The 25,760-nt window shown below is 39.7% G+C and overlaps 1 protein-coding gene across 2 annotated transcripts in view; it reads right to left on the bottom strand.

Moving 5' to 3' along the window:
• The window catches only part of TPD52 (tumor protein D52), a 117,986-nt gene that overhangs the window by 14,582 nt on the left and 77,644 nt on the right, over positions 1–25,760 (bottom strand). For both annotated transcript variants that reach the window (XM_065902528.1, XM_065902527.1), the window contains exons 2-4: positions 16,653–16,768; positions 6,843–6,991; positions 4,950–5,051 (exon numbers count right to left, since the gene is read on the bottom strand). In XM_065902528.1, the coding sequence (XP_065758600.1) occupies positions 4,950–5,051; positions 6,843–6,991; positions 16,653–16,768 (367 nt within the window). The remainder of the gene's footprint in view (positions 1–4,949; positions 5,052–6,842; positions 6,992–16,652; positions 16,769–25,760) is intronic.

Here is a 25,760-nt window from a genome sequence, read left to right as displayed (position 1 = left end):
CCACTGTTTCCACTGTTTTCCCATTTATTTGCTGTGAAGTGATAGGACCAGATGCCATGATCTTAGTTTTCTGAATGTTGAGGTTTAAGCCAACTTTTTCATTTTCCTCTTTCATTTTCATCAAGAGGCTCTTTAGTTCTTCTTCACTTTCTGCCATAAGGGTGGTGTCCTCTGCATATCTGAGGTTATTGATATTTCTCCCGGCAATCTTGATTCCAGCTTGTGCTTCATCCAGTCCAGCATTTCGCATGATGTACTCTGCATAGCAGTTAAATAAGCAGGGTGACAATATTCCTTTCCCATTTGCAACCAATCTACTGTTCCATGTCCAGTTCTAACTGCTGCTTCTTGACCTGCATACAGATTTCTCAGGAGGCAGGCAAGGTGGTTTGGTATTCCCATCTCTTAAAGAATTTTCCACAGTTTGTTGTGATCCATACAGTCAAAGGCTTTGGCATAGTCAATAAAGCAGATGTTTTTCTGGAATGCTCTTGTTTTTTCAATGATCCAGTGGATGCTGGCAATTTGATCTCTGGTTCCTCTGCCTTTTCTAAATCCAGCTTGAACATCTGGAAGTTCACAGTTCACATACTGTTGAAGCTTGGAGAATTTTGAGCACTACTTTGCTAGCGTGTGAGATGAGTGCAATTGTGCAGTAGTTTGAACATTCTTTGGCATTGCCTTTCTTTGGGGCTGGAATGAAAACTGACCTTTTCCAGTCCTGTGACCACTGCTGAGTTTACCACATTTGCTGGCATATTCAGTGCAGTTCTTTCACAGCATCATCTTTCAGGATTTGAAATAGCTCAACTGGAATTCCATCACCTCCACTAGCTTTGTTCGTAGTGATGCTTCCTAAGGTCCACTTCACTTCACATTCCAGGATGTCTGGCTCTAGGTGAGTGATCACACCATCATGGTTATCTGGGTCATGAAGATCTTTTTTGTACAGTTCTTCTGTGTATTCTTGTCACCTCTTCTTAATATCTCTGCTTCTGTTAGGTCCATACCATTTCTGTCCTTTATTGTGCCCGTCTTTGCATGAAATGTTCCCCTGTTATCTCGAATTTTCTTGAAGAGATTTCTAGTCTTTCCCCTTCCCTTTCCCCTTGTTTTCCTCTATTTCTTTGCACTGATCACTGAGGAAGGCTTTCTTATCTCTCCCTGCTATTCTTTGGAACTCTGCCTTCAAATGGGTATATCTTTCCTTTTCTCCTTTGCCTTTAACTTCTCTTCATTTCTCAGCTATTTGTAAGACCTCCTCAGATAACCATTTTGCCTTTTCGTATTTCTTTTTCTTGGGGATGATCTTGATCACTGCCTCCTGTACAATATCACAAACCTCCATCCATAGTTCTTCAGGCACTCTGTCTATCAGATCTAATCCCTTGAATCTGTGTCACTTCCACTGTATAATTGTAAGGAATTTAATTTAGGTCATACCTGAATGGTCTAGTGGTTTTCCCTACTTTCTTCAACTTAAGTCTGAATTTGGCAATAAAGAGTTCATGATCTGAGCCACAGTCAGCTCCCAGTCTTGTTTTTGCTGACTGTATAGAGCTTCTCCATCAGCTTCTATGATGTCCCACACTGTCTGTGGAGCGTGTTTCTGTCTAAATAAACCTACTTCTTATTTATCACTTTGTCTCTCACTGGATTCTTTCTGAGATGAAACATCAAGAGCTTGAGCTTCACTAGGTCCTGAAACCAGATGCCAACTACTAAGGTCTTTACTCAGTTTTTAACCTGTAAGACATAATTCCAAAATGTAGCTCTCTTATATCTCCCACTTCCAAGTTGTAATATGAAGCCTAACTTTAACCAGGACCTGCACTGATACATAATATATTGCTACACAAAGAAGACATTATTCATTAATAACTAGGCTGAAAATGTAGATAGAATATGATCTTAATTGCATTTTTTAAATGAAGTGAAAAAAAGTGACTGTGTAAGCAGCAAGAAAAGAGCTGCCCAACTCATATTATTTCCAGTGAATTAATAAGACAGCATATACTGAGCCATATTTAAGTACATTTGCTTAATCTTCTCAAAGATATACAGAAAAAATGGTGGTATGAACTGATGAAATCCTTCTTCAACAGCACTTACACAGTTTTTTTTTATTTTTGTTTATATTATAACTAGTGTTGCTTTATAATTGGGTATGAACAGGGCTCTTCCATTCTTTCAAGGCCACACCACACAGCATGCGGGATCTTAGTTCCCTGCTGGACAGTGGTTAAGAATCCGTCTTGCAATGCAGAGGACGTGGGTTCGATTCCCAGTCAGGGAATTACGATCTCACATGTCACAGAGCAATGAAACCCAAGTGCCACAACAGCTGAGCTGGCATGACACAATGATGATACCAAGGGCTGCAACTAAGACCCAAGGCAGCCAAATAAATAAAGACAGTGATAATAAGGCCACACAACACAGCATGCGGGACTTTAGTTCTCCAACCAGGGGTTGAAGCTGTGCCCTAGGAATGCAGCGTCTTACCCACTAGACCACCAGGGAAGTCCCAGGGCTCTTCCATTCTTAACTCATTCTTGGACCCCAACTCCCTTCCCCAGCTCTATGCACTCAAAGATTTTAAGCTCTTTATTAATAAGAACTGTGTCTGGCATAGGCTATAGCCTTTGGATCCATCCACGCTGTGCACCTTAATGTTAGCAGAATGGATTATGTGAGGGAACACATCCTCACACAACCCCATAACATTAGATAAAATTCTCTTAATAGTTTCCTAAAGCACTTAGGCCATTTTCAGTTGAACACCGAAGATACAGAATTGATTCCTATCACTGATTTCTTGGTTGCTTTTTTTTTTAAGCACAATTCTAACCATAAATAGTTTAACACTCAGTTTGTTTATCTCCCTGACTTACTCTTTCAGAGATAAGTGAGAGAAAGCCTCAGCTACAAGCACCTATTTGATTACTTAAGAAGGCACAATGCTAGCCACAGCAAATGACTGCTTGAGAAGACAGTTCACGTTAATAGGAACAGAGATAGAGACTAGTGCGTTAACTTTCCGACTTATACTCAAAAGACCTTCTTCCACCTTCATTTTCTCTAACTACTAACTGGATAATCAGAGAGTCTGTATGGGAGGGGGAGGAGAGGTTTGCTCAGTATCACAGAGATTCCTTCCAGAAGGGATGGCTTGGGCTCACATCTTTTTAATGTGCTTTCTTTTCTGGCCTAAAACACTTTATTTCTCCTTTTGCAGCTATGAAATGTCCTTGCGTGCACAGTTACAGAATACAACTCATGTAAAGAAACAATAAAATAGTAAACACTAGAAGCTAACAAAACAAGTAATAAAACATGCTGAATCATGGTATATTATCTTAGGCATATTTTACCATAATAATAAAAAAAAAATGTCAGAGTAACCTGCAAAGAAAAAAGACTAACACTGTGAGACAGCACAGATGCGTCTGTTACAACTGCATAATGGGAGCCAGGTGAAGGGGGATTCCAACTTCCTGACATAGGCACCAAAAAAATTAAAGCATCAAAAACAAACAAACAAAGTCAGACATTAAAAGGGAGGAATTCTGCATGCCATGGTAAAGCTGATTCTTTTTTACCAAACACACACACACACAAAGAGAAAGTAAAATGTCAAAATCATTTCCATATCCCTTGAATCACGTGTCAAATTATTCTCCTTTTAATGCATCCATTACCCATGGTATACAAGAAACCCTCCCTTGAATATAGGAATGCACCAGAGAAAAGATATTCCAAAATGCAAGATTATGTAGTGGACAAACACGACCATCCAATGTGGCATCATAGCCTAAGCACACTTGTCTTAGACGAGAGCTGGGCTGCAGCGATGGTTCACACTCTCCTTACCTAAAGGAATGTGAAAAGGCTTGCAATCTGCAAGAAGCCAGAGTAAGCATTAAAAAAGAAAGGAAGTTCTGGTAAATCTAAAACAATTAAGTAACCTACTTTTTAAGAGCTGTGTAAAGTTTTAACTGAACTCTAAAGGGCTACACAATCGGGAGTTAGCACAGAAAGAAAACAGCTTACCAAAGAGAAGTATATATAATGGTCAAAAGGGTTCAAGAGAGTTGTGTTTATTACATTGTGTTGAAATGACAATTGTCCAAATACAATGAGCAAGTCATTAGCTATTTTTGGTACAAAGTATAAGACCAATTAACCAAACTTATTCAACCAACAAAATTCTGGTTGTAAAATCTACTTTCCCCACAAAAAGAAAACACAAGGTCATGCAATCTGAAGGGTTTAAAAAAAAAAGAAAACAAAACACATAAATCTTGCATGCCAAGAGAAGCACAGCCAATTTAATCCACATTTGTCACTTTCAGCACTATTTTAATCCACGTGGGGGGTGGCCTGAGGTTACCGGTGGACACAAAAGCACTCTGAAGTGGTTGTATCAAAATGGCCAGGAAAATTCTGCAAACACATTGAAAATAAAATACAAAATAAAAAGCAATAGCTCCAAACAAGATTTTGGCCTGGGCATGAACATAGATGGTACAAAGCAGTACACAAATGCATATGTGGCAAGCACACCATGGGCTAAAGATGTACCACCCAGAAGTGAAGGCAGGACTCAGTGCTCCCGGCTCATCCCCACCAGACCTCAGGCTCCGCTCACAACCACAGGTCTGCAGCCACATACTTACCCCACGTGATCAAGAGGGGCTAGAAGGAGGAAAGGTCACAACCAGAATTTTTCAACAACTTTAAATGTATTCATAAGATAATCAGTTCGAAGGCTATGCCTAGAAGGATTTAGGGATGCATTTCAGGTCCTGGTTTGAAGGAGGGCTCTTCCTCACTCAAACAGCGGGGGAGCCCAACATCAGCCAGTACCAGGCAGGAAAGAAATGCAACCACAATAACAGATTTTAATCTGCCTCATCTTAATTAAGCAAGGAAAAATGAGGACGTACTTCACATCTTCCAGCTTTTTGGTGATGACAGAGCCAACGGACGAAAAAGCAGCTGAAGCCTTCTGTCCAGCCTGAGATAAGGTTTCAGAGGTCTTCTTGTACCTATATTAAATCATAAAAGAACAGAGCAAAGAAAGTAAGCTAACGTTTCTAATATCCATTATGTGGTGACAGAGGATGAGATGGTTAGATGGCATCACCGACTCAGTGGACACACATGTATGCATGCTAAGTTGCTTCAACTGTGCCCGACTCTTTGTGACCCTATGTAGCAGCAAACTCGGGAGACAGTGAAGCACAGGGAAGCCTGGCATGCTGCAGTCCATGGGGTTGCAAAGAGTAGGACACGACTTAGCAAGTGAACAACAACAATCCTTTTAATATCCATTACGTAGAGTTCAGTGATCTCCACCTCTTGGAGAACTCTCAAGGAAAAAAAAAAAAAAAAAATAGAACATTCAAAATTCTTCATGACTGCCAAGTCAACATCATCACATCATCTTTTAGTTAACCACCATTCCAAACACAACCTTCTGCAGCACCCTGGGACAGTTAGAAAGGCCTGTAAAGGCAAGACTGAAGAAATCTGGGTAAGAGTTAAAAACAGTTATGAAGCCAAGATCAAAATGGGCCAGAGGTTAAATGAAACTATGTCTTTAATTTTTTTTTTCCTTTTTCACTTAAGCTAAATAAAAAACAAAAAAGAAATCAAATTCCTCACATGCCTTTCACAACTTATTTCCTAAAAAGGGACCAGAAGCAAGGTGGGAATCAGGAGTACTTTTTAATCACCCAAATCAATTTGGGGCAGCATAAAGAGATTTTTCAGTTTTCCCTATATGTAGAATTACCAAATAAGGACTGGTGCATTCTCAACAGAGTACGTAAAAGGTAACAACACTTCAAATGACTCAAGTGGGACATTTGCTGTAGCACAAAAGCAGAAAATTTACCACCTCCCTCCTCCCATCTACACAGGGATTAGTGAAGGGAAAAACTAAAACAGACAAAGGAATATGGTTCTTACCCCAAAGAGGTTAAGATTCCCACATTGTAGAAAGGGGTGTTCAGGCATTTTTACTTACCGCATCAAGATCAAATACCAAAAAAAAAGAAAGAGAGAAAATGTTTCAGGTGATACAAGGAATGGCGTCCTGCATGTTCTCCCACTGCCTACTTGTATGGATAGAAAGGGAACCAAGCGGGTGGGTAGCTCTGTACTGTCATCTTAGGATGCAGTCAGCCTTGCTGGTGCTGGTCACTGGCTCAGCAGGCGGGACTGCATAGGGAACACTCAGGAAACGAAGCTGCATCTTGGTAACACTGTATCAAAACCGTGTGACCAAAAAGGACCAGAAGATTAAGGAGTGGTCCTCTCCCATTGGCACACATCAGAGATGGTGACCTGAGAGAATCTCATGCCATGTATAGAGCAGGATTAAAAAAAAATAAAAAGACTGGCTCTGTACTTGGCCAGATCTTAGTTCAAACAGTGCTTCCAGACTTTGAGAGATTTGTGACCTCAACACTGATGTGATCCTGTTTCCTTATCTACGGCTATCTCACTACCCACTCTACTGGGTTATTCTGAGGACCAAGTGACTCATGTATATATCTGGTAAGTCAGTATATAACATTTTAAGAGCTTAGATTTTATTTCTTCAACTCACATAGGAGGCTGGTTTTCTCTCTATACCCTAGAACAGTCCAAAAGACCAGTTAGAGAAGACTCAGATACACTTGAGAACGGGGGTGGTGGGGAAGGTTGCCCTGCGCAGTGGAGACAAAAGCTGCAGAAACCTCCTCGGTCTCTTTCCACCCTCCCCGCTTCCAGACAAAAAGAGCAAAGTGTCCTCTAGGTTCTCTAGAAAAAGGCAGGGTCAAGGCACATACGCAGATGTAGCTGTCACATCTTGCCACCCTTTGGCAATGTTCTGTTTTAGTTCCTGGAGTGAATTGATCCCAAGTTTCCGCTTGATCTCCGCTAGGTGCTTCTCTTTTGCTGCTAACACTTGAGACAGAGTCTGGATTTCTTCTTCCACCTGCGAGGAGTGGGGATGGGATAGGAATAAAGTCAAAGAGTTAAGATGATGTGCCCAAAATTATACTCAAAATTTTAGTCATTTTAAAATATTTTGGATTCATTTCCCTGCTTCTTTTAAAGTAATATAATATGTTAAGCAAACGGGTTGCTTGTTGATCTCTCCTGTAAAGCTGCTTTTCTCTCTTCTCTATATTTCAGTCTTGAATTGTTCTCAGTCTCTCCCCTCTTTCTATACTTCTTTACTCAGCTATGTCACAGAGGTTCAGGATTCAAACCTTTACACAGATAATATTCAAATTATTCTAGCAGCTACTCTCTTGACTGCTGGGTCTGCATTTCCAGCTGAACATTGATGCATGAATGCCCATAAAAACTCACATTTATATACTAAGTTAAACTAATCTGAAGTGAAAAGTCAAAGTGTTAGTTGCTCAGTTGTGTCCAACTCTTTGAAACCCCATGGACTGTAGGCCGCCAGGCTCCACTTGTCCATGGGATTCTCCAGGCAAGAAGACTGGAGTGGGAAGCCATACCCTTCTCCAGGGGTTCTTCCTGACCCAGGGATCGATCACACAAACAATCTGAATTCCCACCAAAATACACACAACCATGCCAAATCAAAACACAGCCATATTGCATACTTCATATAAGTTTATGCACGCTAAGTCCCTTCAGTAGTGCCCGATTCTTTATGACCCTATGGACTGTAGCCCACCAGACTCTTCTGTCCACAAGATTCTCTAGGCAAGAATACTGGAGTGGGTTGCCATTCCCTCCTTCAGGGTATCTTCCCAACCCAGGGTTCGAACACATGTCCCTTGTGTCTCCTTTACTGGCAGGTGGGTTTGTTTCTGGATTTTTTTTTACCACTAGCACTACTGGGAGAGCCCCATATGAGTTTATACTTCCAATATAAATCACAGTTCATACTGTCAGTCTTTGTACCTGTCAAAGTCACAGGCATAAATGAAACACACTCTCTCCCAGAGTCCTGCAGAAATGTGGGCCCCTCTGATGCTGACCCACCAACCTCAGCTTGATGGTTAGAAATGGGCTCCTGACCCATCAAGTGGCTACTAGCCAGTGAATTGCCCGGTGTGAAAAGGGATGCTCGAATAATCAGTCTCATTCAGGAATGTAGTTTGAGAAACTAAGATCACATTGGGAGGAGAAGCTGAAAAAACTTGGATAAAGAAGCCCTGAAGGACAGGTGGGGCACAGCGAGAATTATGAGATGGTGAAAGTGAAAGTGAAGTTGCTCAGTCTGACTCTTTGCGACCCCATGGACTGTAGCCTACCAGGCTCCTCAGTCCATGGAATTCTCCAGGCAAGAGTACTGGAGTGGATTTCCATTTCCTTTTCCAGGGGATTTTCCCAACAGAAGCTTAAATATACTTGAGGAGGCCAAAACTATAAACAGAAGCTATGAAGAAAAAAAAAAAGACAGAGTAGCAGCAAAGGTTCAGCTAGGAAAACAGAGGGAAGGGGCAGACCCATAGAGAGAAGCAGACACCCACGGGAAGAGATTTTGATCCCGGAAGTCGCAAAACTCGGGACCCTGAAGTATAGTTGGCCCTCTGTATCCACATGTTCCACATCCACAGATGCAACCAACTGCAGATTGAAAATATTCAGGGAGGGGAAGAGTTCCAGAAAGTTCCATAAAGCAAAATCTTGAAACTGCCATGTCCTGGCAATTATTTACATAGTATTTATGTGGTATTTACATAGCATTTACATTGCACTAGGTATTATAAGTAATCTAGGGATTATTTGAAACATATGGAAGGATGTGCATAGGTTATATGCAAATATTATACCATTTCATACAAGGGACTTGAGCATCTGTGGATTTTGATATTCACAGAAGTCCTGGAATCCACCCCCTGCAGACACTGAAGGACGACTGCATATTCATTAATATTCAAGACCCTCAGAAGGAAGCTTCTCTAGGCCTGTTGCAAAGCCATATCTCAGTCTTGACCTACACAATACTTTTATGCGTTCAAAGACAGCATGGCCTTTAAAAACAACATAGAGTATTGTTAAGCGAACTGAGAGCACTCAACAAAAGGAAAGAAGAATAAATCCAAAGTGATGCGGCTGCCAAAAAAACCCCAAATAACATACTCTTAGATGGAATTAATTAGAATACAGGCCCAGAACAAAGATAATCATCCATGCTTGTAAGACTCCGGGCTTCCCTGGTGGCTCAGACGGTAAAGAAGCTGCCTGCAATATAGGAGACCCGGGTTAGATCCTTGGGTCAGGAAGGTATCCTGAAGAAGGCAATGGCAACCCACTCTAGTACTCCTGGTTAGAAAATTCCATAGACAGAGGAGCCTGGCGGGCTACATGGGGTCCACATACACAAGACTCTCTGACATGAATGAAGAAAAATGGAATAATGAGTAGAAAAGTTACTACAAAGCTATGATAATCAAGATTGTGTGGTAGGCTTAAGAGTCCAGAAATAAACCCATACATTTATGGTCAACTGATTTTCAACAAAGATACCAAGCAATTCAGTGGAAAAGAATAATTTTATTCCACAAATGGTGCTAGGACAACTGAATTTCCATATGTAAAAGAATGAAGTTGGACCCCTAAGTCAGACCGTATGTATTAAGATGGATCAGAGAAATCTAAGTGAAAGAGCTAAACTATAAAACTTTAAAAAGAAAATAGAGAGGTAAATCGAAATAACCTCGGATTAGGCAACATCTCTTGGATATGATACCTCAAGCATGAAAACCAAAAAATAAACCAACATCATCAAATTTTAAAACTGATGTGCTTCAAAGGATACCATCATAAAAGTAAAAAGACAGCTAACAGAATTGGAAAAATGTTTCCAAATTACAAATCTGATAAGGGCCCAGTATGCAAAATATATTAAAAAACATAGCTCAACAATAGAAAAGCAAATATCCAATTAAAATGGATAATGGATTTAAATAGACATTCCACCAAAGAAATATACAAATGACCAATAATCATATGAAAAGATCACCAATACCATTCATTCGTAATTAGAGAAGTTCAAATAAGACACTACTTCATCCCTAGTAGTATGGTATTCAATAATCAGTAAGACAAACAATACCAATAAGACAAATAATATCAAGCACTGACAAGGGTGTAGAGAAATTGAAACCCTCATACATTGCTGACTGGAATGTACAATTGTACAGTTTGGCAGCAAAATAGCATGACAGTTCCTCAAAAAGTTAAACATGGAGTTGCCATATGACCCACAAATTTCATTCCTAGGTATAAAACAGGAGAACTGAAGGCATATGTTCACCCAAAAACCTGTACATGAACGTTGAGAGCAGTATTAGTCATGACAGCCAAAAAGTAGAAACAGTCTAAGTGTCCAACAGCTCATGAATGGATAAACAAAATGTGGTGTATACTTACACAATAGAATATTATTCAGCCATAAAAAGGAATGAAGTACTGATAGGTACTACAACATTGATGAACCTTGGAAACATTATATTAAATGAAAGAAGCCTGTCACAAAAGACCACATGTTGTTTGATTCCATTTATAAGAAATGCCCTGAACAGGCAAATTCATGGAAATAGAAAGTAGATTAGTGTTTGCCAGGGACTGGGGTGAGGGAGGATTGGGGTGAATACTAGAGGGAACAGGATTTCTTTTGGGGGTGAGGAAATGTTTTAGAATTAGATAGTACTGATACTTGTATAAACTTGTGAATATACATAAACCAATGAACTATACACATTAAAAGAAGGAAATCTGATGTAAATTGCATCTCAAAAAGAAGTTAAAAAAAATGGATGGAGGAGATTTTTATCTCTTAATTTCTACAACAATTTCAAGCAGTAATTCTAAGGTAAAAATAGAAAATTATCATGTTTTAAATGTAAATGACTTTATTACATATAATTATTAGGATAATTATTATCATATTTTATTATGATATCATAATCTTATATATGATGGGCTTCCATGGTGGCTCAGTGGTAAAGAATCTGCCTGTGATGGAGGAGCCACAGGAGATTCAGGTTCGATCCTTGGGTCAGGAAGATCACTTGAAGAAGGGAATGGCAACCCACTCCAATATTCTTGCCTGGAGGATCACATGGACAGAAGAGCCTGGCAGGCTCAAGTTCATAGGGCTGCAAAGAGCTGGATATGACTGAAGAGACATAGCATACAAGTATGCAAAGTAAGAATATATCTTCCATATCTCATGGAGTTTTCATAAAAATTGTATAAACTTCTGATTGAGTATAAATACTATACAAATAAAAGGGCAAATGCACACACATCAGAGTTCATGGAGACCTGGACACAAGACCCAGTGTTGTAATGTAAGACTTTTGACCTTAATCTTCATAATTTTGGATTAGGCAATGGTTTCTGACAAGTAACAACTAAGGCACAAGTCACCAACGGAAAAATAAACTCAACTTCCTCAAAATTAGAAACCTGTGTGCTTCAAAGAGTGAAAAGGAAAACCCACAGAGTGCGAGAAAGTGTTCAAATAGCATATGTCTGATAACTTCACTTGTTAAATAATATTACATAATCTGTTGGGAGATTTAGATCTCTGTTTCCTCCTCCGCCAAACCATAAAAAAAGCAACACCTGCCTCATAACATTGTTATGAGGATTAATGAGATAATGACTGCGAAGAGTTCAGCCACCCACGCAGCAACAGTCTGTAAATGTTAGTTGCTATTACTATTAAGCTAATATCATTGATAATGAAATAATTATACTGAGGGCTGCAACAATTTGGAAAAACTGTTCTCTCACATACTATGAGAAATCTTCTGGGTAGCGTTTTGGCCTTGTTGGTGTACATGGTAATGACTGTGTTCTTAACACCCAGTAAGGCCAGGGATTCTATTAACACTTCCAGGAATTTATTCTAAAAAATTAATTAAAGGACTTCCCTGGTGGCACAGTGGATAGGAATCTGCCTGCCAATGCAGGGGACGTAGATTCGATTCTTGGTATGGGAAGACTCCACGTGCTACGGGCAACTAAGCTCGTGCACTGCAACTACTGAAGCCTGTGTGCCTAGGACCTGTGCTCTGCAACAACACGAGCCACCGCAATCAACAGCCCAAGCATCACAACCAGGAGTAGCCCCCACTCACTGCAACCAGAGCAAGCCCAAGCGAAGCAACAAAGACCCAGCACAACCAAAAGTAACAGAATTTTAGCTAATTAAAGAGGGGCCTAAAGGATTATATGTATCTCCATCAAAATACTGCTCATAATAGCAAAAAAGGGAAATAACTGAAATGTTTGTAAATGACATGCCCATTAATTAAAAATGGGCTTGCAGCTATTAAAAAAACAGGCTATTTTGCACCAATTTAAAATGAAATTGTAGAAGATTATTTACTGCCACAAAATCTTTTTTGAAATTCAATTAAGTGGAGAAAACTTATAATTGTGTATTCTGATGTCTTCTTAAAATACTGAAATATTATAGCAATACATACATAGAAAAAAGTCTGGAAACAGATCATCTAAAACTTTTATGCTGTAAAGGTAATTTTGCTTTTCTTCAGTGCTTTTTGTTTTTACGATAAACATATGCAACTTGTGTAAAAAGTATTTTTATTTTCTCTTTTCAAAATAACAGTATTAGGCATGTACCAAATACTCTATATTTTTCATTCTTACTCTCCTGATACGGCTTATCACCAATCTGCCTTACCCATCCTATCCCCACCTAGTTTATAAAATCTGATGTAAAGAGGTAGATAGAACGAATAAGGAAACAGGAGATCTGAACACTATAAATCAACTATAAACAGAACACTTCACCCCAAAACAATAGAATACACCTTCTTTTCAAATGTACATTAAACATTCTCCAGGACAAAGCATACTGTTAAGCAACAAAACAAACCTCAATAAATTTAAATCATATAAAATATCTTGACCAACCATAATGGAATAAATCTAGAAACCAGAAACAAAAGGAAAACTAGGGAATTCATAAATTTATCCAGCTAAACAACACACTCTTATGCCAGCAATGGGTCAAAGAAGAAATCAAAAAGAAATTAGAAAATACTTTGAGACAAATGAAAACAAATACACAACATATTAAATCTTATGAGATGAGTAACACTAGTGCTCAGAGCGAAATTTGTAGCTGTAAACGCCTACATTAAAAAAAAATATTTCAAATCAATAACCTAACTGTACACTCTTACAGAACTAGGAAAAGAAGAGCAAACTAAAGCCAAAGTTAACAAAAGGAAAGGAATTAAAGATTAAATTAAATTAAAGATTAAAGATAAACAGAAGAAAGGACAGAAAACCAATAGTGAAAACTCAATGAAATCAAAAACTGTTCCTTAGAAAGATCAATACAATTGGCAAACCTCTAGTCAGACCAATAGAGGGTAAAAAAGAGAAGATGCAAATAACTAAACTCAGAAATAAAAGTGGTGACAATACTACTAACCTTATAGAAATAAAAAGATTGTAAGAGAATATTATGAACAACTAAATGCCAATAAACTAGATAACTTAAATGAAACGGATGAATTCCTAGAAATTCACAAATGATTGAAACTAAGAAAAAATAGTCTGAACAGACTTAGAACATATAAAAAGATTGGTTGAATAATCAAAAATTTCCCAACAAATAAAAGTCCAAAACAAGAAGGCTTCATTGGTGAATTCTACTAAACACTTAAAGAAGAATTAAGGCCAAGTCTTCTCAAACTCTTCCACAAAAGAGAACAGAAAACTTCCTAACTCATTCCAAGAGGCCAGCCATTACCATGATACAAAAAACAGACAAAGATATAAGAAAAGAAAATTGCAAGTCAATCTCTCCTGAATATAAATACAAAAATACTTAGTAAAATACCAGCAAACCAAATCCAGAAACATAAAGGATTGTATCATCAAGGTCTAGAATACATATACCTAGGATAAAGTGGAATTTATTCTAGGAATGTAAGGATGACTCAAAATATGAAAATCAATTAATGTAATATACCATATTAATAGAATGAAAGGAAAAAATACACAATCATCTTAATAGGTGCAGAAAAGCATTTGACAAAATCCAGGACCCTTTCATGATAAAAATACTGAACAAACTATGAATAGAAGGGACCTTCCTTAATATGAATAAGTGTATTCATAAAAACCAAGCGTTATCATCACACTGAATGATGAAAGACTGAAAGTATTTCCCTTAAGATTAGAAACAACACAAGGATGCCCACTTTCACCAGTGCCATTCAACACAGTCCTGGAGGTTTCACCTAGAGCAATAGAGAAGAAAAGTAAATAAAAGCCATCTAAAATGCAAAGGAAGAGTAAAACTACTTTTGATTGCAGATAACATTAACTTATATAGAGAAAATTCTTAAATAATTCACAAAAAAAATTAATAGAGCTAATAAGCAAGTTCAGCAATGCTGCAGGATATAAGATTAAAATGCAAACTTCAGTTGTATTAATATTTCTACACATTAGCAATGAAAGATCTGAAAAGTAAATTAAGAAAATTCTATTTATAATCACATCAAAAGGATAAAAACAACTTCAAAATAAAGGTAACTAAGGAAGTATAAGACTTGTGCCCTGAAAACTACAAAACAATGCTAAGCTAGAGAAGACCTAAATAAATGGAAAGACACTCCACGTTCATGGATTGTGAGATTTAATAATATTAAGATGATTATAATCTTAATTGTATAGTAATAATACAATACTCTCCCAAATCAATCCTCAGATTCAGTAATAACCCTAACTAAATCCCAATGGCATTTTTTGTGTGTGTGGGTAGAAGTGTAGATTCTAAAGTTAATATAGAATTGCATGAGACTTTAAATAACAATTTTGACAAAGAAGAAAAAGGTGAAAAGGTCATACTTCTCTATTTTAAAACTTTCTACAAAGCTATAGTAATCAAGAGTGTGGTACTCTCAGGAAGACAGACATAGATGAATATATCAGAATTTAGAATCCAGAAATAAACCTTTACATATACATGAACTGATTTTTGACAAGGATGCCAAGAGCATTCACTGATAGTCTCTTCAATGAATAGTACTAAAAAACCTAAATATTCACATGTGAAAGAATAAAATTGAACCCTACCACAAACCATATATAAAAATTAACTCAATGGACCATAGGCTTAAATATAAGCTTTAGAAGAAAATATTGTATAAATCTTTATGATCTAGGTTTGGAAATGGATCCTTAGATATAATGCCAAAAGGACAAACAACTAAAGAAAAAATAAGTTGGACTTCATCAGAATTTAAAACTTTTGTGCATTAAGACAATATGAAGGAAGTGAAAAGACTGTATGGAATGGGAAAAAATATTTGCAAATTAATATATCTGATAAGGATCAAGTATCCAAAATATATAAAAAGCTCTTGTATCGCAACAACAAAAAGACAAATAATGTTTTAAAAATGTGGGAAAGGATTTGAATAGACTTTCTCAAAAAAAAACGTATGTAAATGACTAATATGCACATGAAAAGATGCTCAATATCTTTTTCATCAGTGAAATACAAACCAAAAGCACAACAAGATACCATTTTGCAGTCATTAAGGTGGCTATAATCAAAAAGACAGAAAATAAAAAATGTGGCAAGGATGTAGAGAAGCTGGTAATGAAATGTAAACTGGCAACCCTGCTGTGAAAACAGCTTGGCAATTCTGGAAAATCAAAGTTAAACATGGAATTACCATGTGATGAGCAATTCTACTTCTGGGTATAACCCAAAGGAATTGGAAATGGGTATTCAAATGTACTTTTACACAAATATTCCTTAGCTGAGTATCTACAATAGTTAAAAGGTGGAAACCACCCAAATATCCACTCAACAAATGGACAGATAAACAAAATATAATAGATACATACAAGAGAATATTATTTAGCCATTAAAAATCAGTGAAGTACCAATATGAGCTCAACAAGGATGAACCTCAAAAACATTATGCTAAATGAAACAAGTCAGATACCAAAAATCACATGCTATGTGACTGTATTGAAATGAAATATCCAGAATAGGTAAATCCATAGAGACAGAAAGCAATTAGTTTGTTGCCAGGGAATGAGGGAGGGAAGAGTGGGCATGCCAGCTTAATGAGTATGGGGTCTCCTTTTGACATGATGAAAATGTCTGGATAGAAATGACAGTTGCACAACATTGTGAATTTGCTAAATGTCACTCAGCTGTACACTTTGAAATGGTTGATTTAAAAAAATATTAAAAAGAGGAAGGGAGAGAAAGAGGAATGGAAAGAAAATTCAAAGAGCTTCTATTCACAACATTGCCAAAGGTAGAAAGAAGTCACTCAAAGCAATTGAAAGCCAAGTGCATCAGGGCTAGTGAGGTCACTTAGAAGACATTCACTAGTCGCCCTCATCCATTTCCAACTTCACACTCTACTTCTCAGACCCACTTTACCCATAGATACACTTCCTCGTATTAAAAATCAACTGGTCTCAAATGTTCCCATTTCCTCCTCCTCACTCAAGCTCTCTAGGGTGAGTAAACACACATTGTTTTCTCTCCCCTGAAAGTGACTAGAGAATATCACCAGGCACCTTAGAAAAACCAATGACAACATATTTTAAGTGCAAACGAAGCTCCCGAAGGATGGCTCCTTCACCTTTGCAAGCTCTCTTCTCAGCTCCTCTCGCTCCTCCTCTGTCAGAGTCTCGGGAGCACCGATCGTGGCGGCAACATCTTCTCCTTCCTCAGGTACTGGGTCTGTTCTCAGCAGACCTTGTTGAAGACAAAAAAAAAAAAAAAAGTCTGTAAAGTATGAAAGCTAAGTAAAATTCTCCTTTGGACTCCTTCACAGCCCCAGCCAGAAGAAAGCCAATGAGGTAAGAGCCATATCTCATCTTTCTGCCTTCAAAAGGCCTGGCTATCCGAGGAAAGCACACACACAAAAAAAAAACCCCACACACAACTTATGAGCTAACTACTAAAAACCACCAAATTACACTCTTTCAAAATAGGAATCTAGAAAATACAGCATTCTCTCAGCTTCTGTTCATTTCTCCAGTCACAATATACTTAGTGCAAAGCAGAAGAGTTAAGAGGCCAAGAAGGAGATCTTGCCAAGACTTTAAATGCTTAACTAGTAAATCAGCATGACTAATATTCATAGAAGGAGACTGTAAATGTCTTCAGCTTCCTCTACTAATCAGATTCAACTCAGTGAAGAACCGCCTAAAGAAAGTGTATTCCATTTCTCTCCCTAGTGGAAGTAGAAGACAGCTTCTTGTAATGTGCAAAAATATGTCTCATCCACTCCAGGCAAGAGAATTCCACGGACAGAGAAGTCTGGCAGGCTACAGTCCATAGGGTCACAAAGAGTCGGACATGACTAAAATGACTTAGCATGCACGCATTCATCCACTTAAATTTCATGAACAAGCTAATGGTGGCCAGAGGGAAGGAAAAGGGAAAAGGATAATTTGGGGGTTTGGGACGGACATGTACACACTGCTTTATTTAACAAGGGCCTACTGTATAGCACATGGAACTCTACTCAATGTTATGTGGCAGCCTGGATGAGAGGGGAGTTTGGAGGAGAATGTGTGTGTGTGTGTGTGTGTGTGTGTGTGTGTGTGTGTGTGTGTGTGTGTGTGTGTGTGTGTGTGTGTGTGTGTGTATGTGTGTGTGTATATATGTGTATGACTGAGTCCCTTCCCTGTTCACCTGAAACCATCACAACACTGTTAATCAGCTGCACCCCAGTACAAAATAAAAAGTTTAAAATATAAATTTTTAAAAAAATGCCTCATCCAGATAACCCTTTAGAATAAAACCCTAATTTATATGCATGCGTGTTAAGTCACCAAATCATATCCGACTCTTTGCAACCCCAGGGACTGCAGCCCCCCAAACTCCTGTGTCCACAGCATTTTCCAGGCAAGAATACTGGAGTGGGCTGCCATTTCCTACTCCAAGGGATCTTCCCAACCAGGGCTTGAACCCAAGTCTCTTGCACTGGCAGGCAGATTCTTTACCACTGAGCCACCAGGGAAGCTCCTAATTTATCTAGGGTTGCCCAAAAAGCTGGTCTGAGTTTTTCTGTAACATCTTACTGAACAATCCAAGTGAACTTTTTGGCCAACACAATATATTCAGAGAAATGACGAACACCCATATAAGAGCTTTCCACATAAGACCAATCCTGCCACACCCACTGCCCTGAAAGCAGCCAGTGTCTGCCTATCCCCCAGGAAGAATTCTGTATTTCCAGAGGGCAGCCAGGGAGGCACCTGTCTCTCGGCAACTCCCCCTTCTTCTGCCCAACCAACCAAGTACAAGGCTAAGGGCAAGTTCAGTGAGGCCCCTGATCCTCAGGTGCAGAATTTATGAGGGCACTTAATTCAATGTAAATAATTTTAATATTTTAATGCAACATTTTTTAAAAAATCAGTTAATTCAAAGAATCCATAATGAACAAAATATCAAATTCTTAAACAGACAGGCTCGGTATGGCTGATTTTTCCTTTTTCCTCAGGTTTATCACAGCACTGTTTCAGATCTTGTCTTTATTTAAAATGTTAGTATTTTGTTCATCATGCATGGGTGCTTAGTCACATCTGACTCTGCGACCCCATGGACTGTGGCCTGCCAGGCTCCTCTGTCAATGGGATTCTCCAGGCAAGAATATTGTAGTGGGTTGCCGTGCCCTCCTCCAGATCTTTTTGACCCAGAGATCAAACCCTCATCTCCTGCACTGCAGGCAGATTCTTTATTGCTGAGCCACAGGGGAAGCCCTTGTTCATCATGAATTTCTTGGATTTTAAATTTCTTAAAATAATGCATTAACATAATACTTATCTGGACTGAAGAGTTTTTCGATGCCCCCTTAAATTTCACACCTGAAACAAGGCCTTGCTCACCTTTCCATAGTCACTGTTTTGCCATCCATTTCCATGGTTTGGAATTTTCAGTCTCCTCTAACAATAGCTTCTTTTTTTTTTTCAATGTTTTTTTAAAGTCTTTATTGATTTTGTTACAATATTGCTTCTGTTTTATGTTTTCGTCCTCGAGCCATGAGGCATGTGGGATCCCAGCTCCCCGACCAGGGATTGAACCTGCACCTCCTGCATTGGACGGTGAAGTCTTACCCACTGGACCAGCAGGGAAGTCCCATGGTAACAGCTCTTCTGCAGAGGGAACCAGACAAAGGTTTCCTCCTCTTCCTGCTCTTCGCCTCTTTCTGCCAGTGAGCATTACCATAATCACACTGTTCCCCACCAGCCCCCACGTCCACTTCTGGGAAGGGCTAGCTCAACCATAGTGCCAATGTGGCACCCACCCAAAGCAAGATGCCAGGTAGCAGATGACAGATGTAGCAGGCGGGCAGAGATGGAGGAGAGAGAACAAGCCTGTTGTTCAACAAGCAGCGGGCACCATGGCAAGCCAGGAGAAGTATTTGTATGTCCGTACGTACATTGAGTAAAAGTACAAAGACGCTTGCTCCTGGCCTATTGTATATTCACTGCACAATAGCAGCTGATAATTAAAATGACAACAATCAATAGCATAACAGTGCCTACTTGAAAGGTGTTTACAGAATTGTTAAAGGCATCAAAGTAATACAAATAAAACAATTCAAAAACAGTTCAAAAACTGGAGTGGTGACTAGGGTATGATTAAGTCCTCTCATGCAGAAATGATACATGACAGGTACAATCAGTGGATGGAAAGGCTCAATGAATAGTTGCTTCTGCAGGCCCCTCCAACATATCTGCAAACGGATTGCCCAAGTCATGATCGAAATCTTATCATGTCACTCTCCGGCTTAAAGTGGTTCCTTTAGTGGTTCCCTGTTGTTTTCAAGCCAAAATTCAACCCTGTAGTTAGTACACAAACCTTACTGGACCCATCCCCTGCTATCTGGCACTGGAAGCTTGAGCCAAATCAGACTGCGCCAAGATGCTGTACTATGTACGTCAGAAACCACAGAGGAGGGAACTCCGTGGTGGTCCAGGGGTGAGGGCTCTGTGCTGTCACTGCCGAGGGCCTGGTTTCAACCTCTGATCAGGGAACTAGGATCTCACAAGACTCATGGTGCAGTCAAAAAAAAAGAAAAAAAAACCACTGAGGATGGACCATGTACGCTTGCAAATGGATCCATGTACCAGGTTATTTGAAAAAGAAGCTTAAGCAGGAGAATGGAAGAGAGGCATGCAGGCAGCAATCGTACAAGGCACGGGAGTAAGCACCATGACAGAGCTCCCTATAAACATTCTTAATTTTATTTTTAATGTTTTGCTCAGACGTCTCAAGTTTGCCAGGATGCAACAAAGCCCAACAAAACTCAGGCGCTAAACTTGCCTTAAATCACAAAGACTCTTTTGTGCTTTTTAATAAACACTATTTTGTAAATCTGCTTATGGGGGAAGATGCAATATCTGATGATGATAATAATAATATCTAATAATGCTTTATGAATAACTGTTCAACTCCAAAAATAATCTAAGATGATTCTATTAATACTAATCAAGAATTTAGTTGAGCTGCCAGGGAAAATAAGTGTCTCAGAAAACGGGGTTCTGGGATTGTCCACAGTTAGCTTTGGGACGACCAAAATGACCTTGAGATTTTATATTCACAGTCTAAGAAAGCTTGTAATTACATGTCTGTTTTTTTTCATATTAGCCTGTAGGTGGCAGCAAATTATCAATATTAGAATTTAAAGATGAGGTTTGTTTTATGATCATCAACTAGGGAAAAAACTGGACATTAAGGACATGAAGAAAGAACAGAAAGAAACTGAAATCATCTGAAAAAACCTAACAATCATGACTTAGGAAAATTATTAATAACCACAGCCACTGCCACTAAGTGCATTCTATTTATATCCAAATTTGAGCTAAGTGGTCCCAATATGTTACATCATTTACGTGTAACACTTGTGAGACAAGGATCACCATCGCCATTTACAGGTGAGGAAACTGAAGCTTACAGAAGTTAAATAACTTCCCCATGGTAATATACCTGAATACATGGTGGACAGGATTGTAAACCTGAACATTTTAATTGAAAGTATATGCTTTAAATCACTGATTATACAAAACACAAATAAAGACAAAAGTAGGGGGCTCAAGGTCAGACTTGGGAGATACCTAGAACCAGTAATAAATAAAACTGTAAAAAATTTAGAATAGATCAAAAGCAGTCGTTTCATCATTTCTGACCATATTTTCCCCAAGCCTGGGAATTCAAATTTTTCCTTAAATGAGTTTCTAGGTATTATCTATCCTATTTTGTACATGTTCAGTAAGAGTATATAACTGGATAACCAATCAGAACATACTGTATAGAACAGGGAATTCTGCTCAGTATTATGTAACAATGTAAATGGTAAAAGAATTTATAAAAGAATATATGTAATTGAATCAGTTTGCTGTACATCTGAATCTAACACAACATTGTTAACTGTACTCCAGTATAAAATAAAAAGTTTTAAAATGGGGAGTGAGAGTATATATTGTAGAGGTAGAATCTGGCATTTGGGAAATTCTCATTCATAACACAGAAGTTGGGAAATGGAAACGCTCTAAAGATTACTGAAAACTGAATAATTCAGAAAATTCCTACTTGATCATTAATTTTAATGTTTCTCCTCAAAGTCTGACAGAGATCTATTTTTAAAAGACGGAATAAGCAGGAAATGACATTATTTATTGAGGTCTAATACACTAGCCACTGTGACGAGATTTAAACGTTTACACGTTATCTAAAACACATACACACACACACACACACACACACACACACAAGGCTCTTACAACCATCACCCAATGAGACAAGCAGTATTTGTAGTATTTATTCCCATTAGGAAACAGGCCCTCTGAGGTTCAGTAACGTGCCCAGAGTTGCAGAAATTCAAACACGGGTCTTCCTGACTCTAAATCCTTGCTCCTTGGTGTATACTTTTCTTAGAGAAATTCCAAAGAGCTGGGAAGACAAAGAGCTGATCAGAGGAAAACTGGAAGCAAAGGGCTTTTCACTCCATTGAGCCTTGAGAACACAGGGGATGCCTGGCTTGAAAGTCACAGATGCCATTATTGAGCCCAAGTGACTGCAAATTGGTGATAATTTGTTTTGTCAGGTTATTACCATTTCAGCCACTTGCTTAATAATTCTTCTAGCTGTGCAAATAGATTGACAACCTGTCTGCAATTGCACACATGGGATCACCCTAAAGAATTTCATCTGGGGAGAAGAGCCTGGCCTCCACGCTCGGGCAAACTGTTGGGCGATCCATGGCCAAGAGAGCAATGGACATGAACCAGGAGGAACGTGCCCTTAAGTCCCAAGACACCTTAAGTCCCAAGACATAATGTTTTCTTCTACTTTTTACGTCTTCTTACTGGAGATCATTGTACAACCAACTGGCTAAGTGGTCCTTGCCACTTAGAACCTCGCAAGGTCCTAAGAGGTCCTTGCCTCTCAATGTGCAAACCCAGAAAACAAGGTCCTAATGTCACACCCTTATCTTTACACCTCAGGACTCACAGCACCCAGAACAAAGCAAATGTTTGCAAATACTTCATTTGAACTGACTTATTCGTTAAAGATTTGTTCAAACTAAGTTTCTCTTTTCTCTCCTCCCCTCCCTATGCCCCATGCATAGCCATCAATTTGCCACATATTTCCCAAAATTTCAACCAAGGAAGAAACTAGTTTTTTAAATAGAAATTTAGAACCTACCCTTAAAGCTACGCCAGGACCGAGAGCTTGGTGGGGACCTCTCTGCTCAGTGTGGTGGGTGCAGCCCAGACCACCCCAGAGTGGAACCCCTCACTGAAGCGCTTCTCTCTTCCCTCCAGTTCTTCATCTTTGACTATTTTTTTCCAGTTAAGGTCAACTGTTTCCCTTCAAGGCTTTCTATGATTACCACTTAAAACGTTTACAACCATCTTCACACAATTTTAAATCTGAAAAGAATTTTGGATCATTTAAATTCAAACACTTCGTTGTGTAAAGATAGGAAACACAGGGCAGAGATTTTTAAAATCAGATGATGTTGTGGGTTGACTTGTATCTCCCCCCAAAAAAGATACACTCTACTTCCAACTCCCAGGGCCCAAAAACGGTGTGTTTTTATTTGGCAACAGGGTCTTTGCAGATGTAATCAAGATGACATCATATTGGATTGGAGGGTGGAGTGGGCTCTAACCCAATGACCAGTGTCCGTACAAGTAAAAGGAAGTTAGACTCAGTGACCCAGAGAGAACACTGTGTAAAGATCCAGAGCACGCAGAGGGAGCAGCTGGTGTGATGCTGCAGGACAGAGACTGGAGGGATGGAGCGCCAGTCAAAGCCAGCCAGGGGGCTTCCCTGGTGGCCCGAGCAACAAGACGCAGCACAGCCAAAATAAATAAATTTAAAAAAAAAAAAAAAAAGACGGGTTACCAGCAGGAAGCTAGAGAGAGGCAAGGAAAGATTTCCCTGCAGGTGTCAGAGGGAGCATGGCCCCGCCAACGCCTTGATTTTGGACTTCCAGCCTCCAAAACCATAGAGGTAATACATTTCTGTCACTTTAAGCCACTCAGTCTGGGGCGCTTTGTCATGGTAGCCCCAAAGAACTGAGCTCTGGGAAACTGAACCCCAAATCCATTACCTGCTTAAAAAATAAAAAGACAATAAAATAAATAAATAAAATAAAATTTTAAAAATAAAAATAAATAAAAAAAAAATAAAAAGACCCACCTAGCTCTCTGGGTTTTTATAAGAATGTTTTAAAGGGTCATGAAATAAAAGGTGGGCATATACTCAGTGTTCGATGCGTACCTGCTGTGACTCAGCTCCCCAGGTCCTACCAGTCCTCCTGGCTATTTCCTCTCCTCTTCCGTTCCACGAAGCCTGACCCCACAGGGCTCACCTCCTCACCTCCCATCGCTCTCCAAGCCCCTCCTCCCCCTTCAACTGAGGACAGTGCTCCACCAGATCTCATGCCACAGCTCCAAGTTGCTCAGACTGAACCTCGCTCTGAAGTCTCTGGTCCCCTGACCCCTCCCCGCCCCCTCGCCCTCCCTCGGTTTTCTTCCTGCGTCTCTGAGATGTGGCTCCGTCTCCCTCTCTGCCAGCCCACGTCACGCCCCATCTATCTGATCGCACCCCACTCGGGCTGTCACCACGCTTTGCTTAGATTCTTGTCCCAAAGGTCCGTGTCGGTCTGTCTCCTCCACGCCATTCACTATGCTGCCACCAGAGGGCGCTGTCTGAACCGTGACTCGGACTACGGCACTCCTTGCCTTCAATCCCTGTGTGGCTGCCCGCCCCCTTGGAAAGCTCCCCGCTCTGGACAACGGGGAGCCCACCGACTCCACCTCCCGCTCCGGTCCTCATTGCCCCTCCCACACTCGGGGCTCTCCCTGCATCTTCCAAACTGCAGTTCCTCTAGGGAATCATGTTTTACTGATTTTTTTTTTTTAAGGAATGTATTAACGCAAAGGGTAAGACAAAGTAAATGGCCTTCCATATTCTTTTTCCCAATTTTTTTATTATGGTAAAATATATAACATACCATTTACCATCTTAACCATCTGTTAATAATTTAATTTTTTAAACAACAAAAACATTTTGTATTGGGGTATAGCCGATTAACAACATTGTAACAGTTTCAGATGAACAGGGAAGGGACTCAGCCATACACATACATGTATCCATCCTTCCCCAAACCCTCCTCCCATCCAGGCTGCCAGGTAACATTGAGCAGAGTTCCCTGTGCTATACAACAGGTTTTTGTTGGTTATCCATTTTAAATATAGCAGTGTGTACATGACCTTCCCAAAGCTCTTAACTATCCCTTCCTCTCCCCCCGCAACCATTTTTTAAACACAAAAGTCAGTGGCATTAATTACACTCACAATGTAAGACTACGTTCACCATCTCTTTCAGAATCATGCTCTCCTTTTCTTATGTCTCGGCGTATGTTAGTTTCTCTTCCCGAAACCCTCTCCTTATTTCCAAGTCCCACTCATTTCAATAAAGGATTAGGAAAACTCTCCTGCTCCTGGAGGAATTCTCTGGCCCTGGTGGCCTGGGCCCACTCTGGGCATAACGCCCTCTGTGTATTGTCTACTGTACTCTGGAGAGAGCTGGCTGGGCAGCTTTTTGACCCGAGCACTGTGCTCTGATCCCGCAGCTTCAGCCCCACACAGAATGCGGTGCAGAGTGCCTGGAGATGCTCAGCAACACCATCTGAATAAATGAATTGCAGGAAAGCACCCCCTGGAGGAAGGAGATGGCAGCCCACTCCAGTAATCAGGCCTGGCAAATCTCGTGGACAGAGAAGGCTGGCGGGCTACAGTCCATGGGGTCACAGAGAGTTGGACTCAACTCAGCAACTAAGCAAGGACAACAGCCTCGTGAAGTCAGAGGGAGAGAAAAGAACCCAGTTTCCCATCACAGTCTACCCTGCCTCTCTTATTTTATATATTTCATTCCCACTTCACTGTTCTCACCTAAAAGGTTTTCTTATTTAAAACAGACACAAAATGTCACTTTCTGTAGAAATACAACTCTGTCTAATGCATAATCTATCCGAAGATTGTTACCATTTGGAGCAGGGCTCCTACCTTCATGTGACAGAGGTGTGTACACAGCAAACACACCGTGGTCAAACACGTGGGGTGCCGATGATAACAGAGCAGGAATATAACATAGCTATCCCCAGGAACAGTCACTCAGGAAGGGAGAAGCTGCCAGAAGTAAGAGGAGTCTAAGATACCTG

This window comes from Muntiacus reevesi, chromosome 12 (assembly GCF_963930625.1).
Source record: "Muntiacus reevesi chromosome 12, mMunRee1.1, whole genome shotgun sequence".
Classification (NCBI taxonomy): domain Eukaryota; kingdom Metazoa; phylum Chordata; class Mammalia; order Artiodactyla; family Cervidae; genus Muntiacus; species Muntiacus reevesi.
This window is presented reverse-complemented; position numbering and strand designations above follow the sequence as displayed.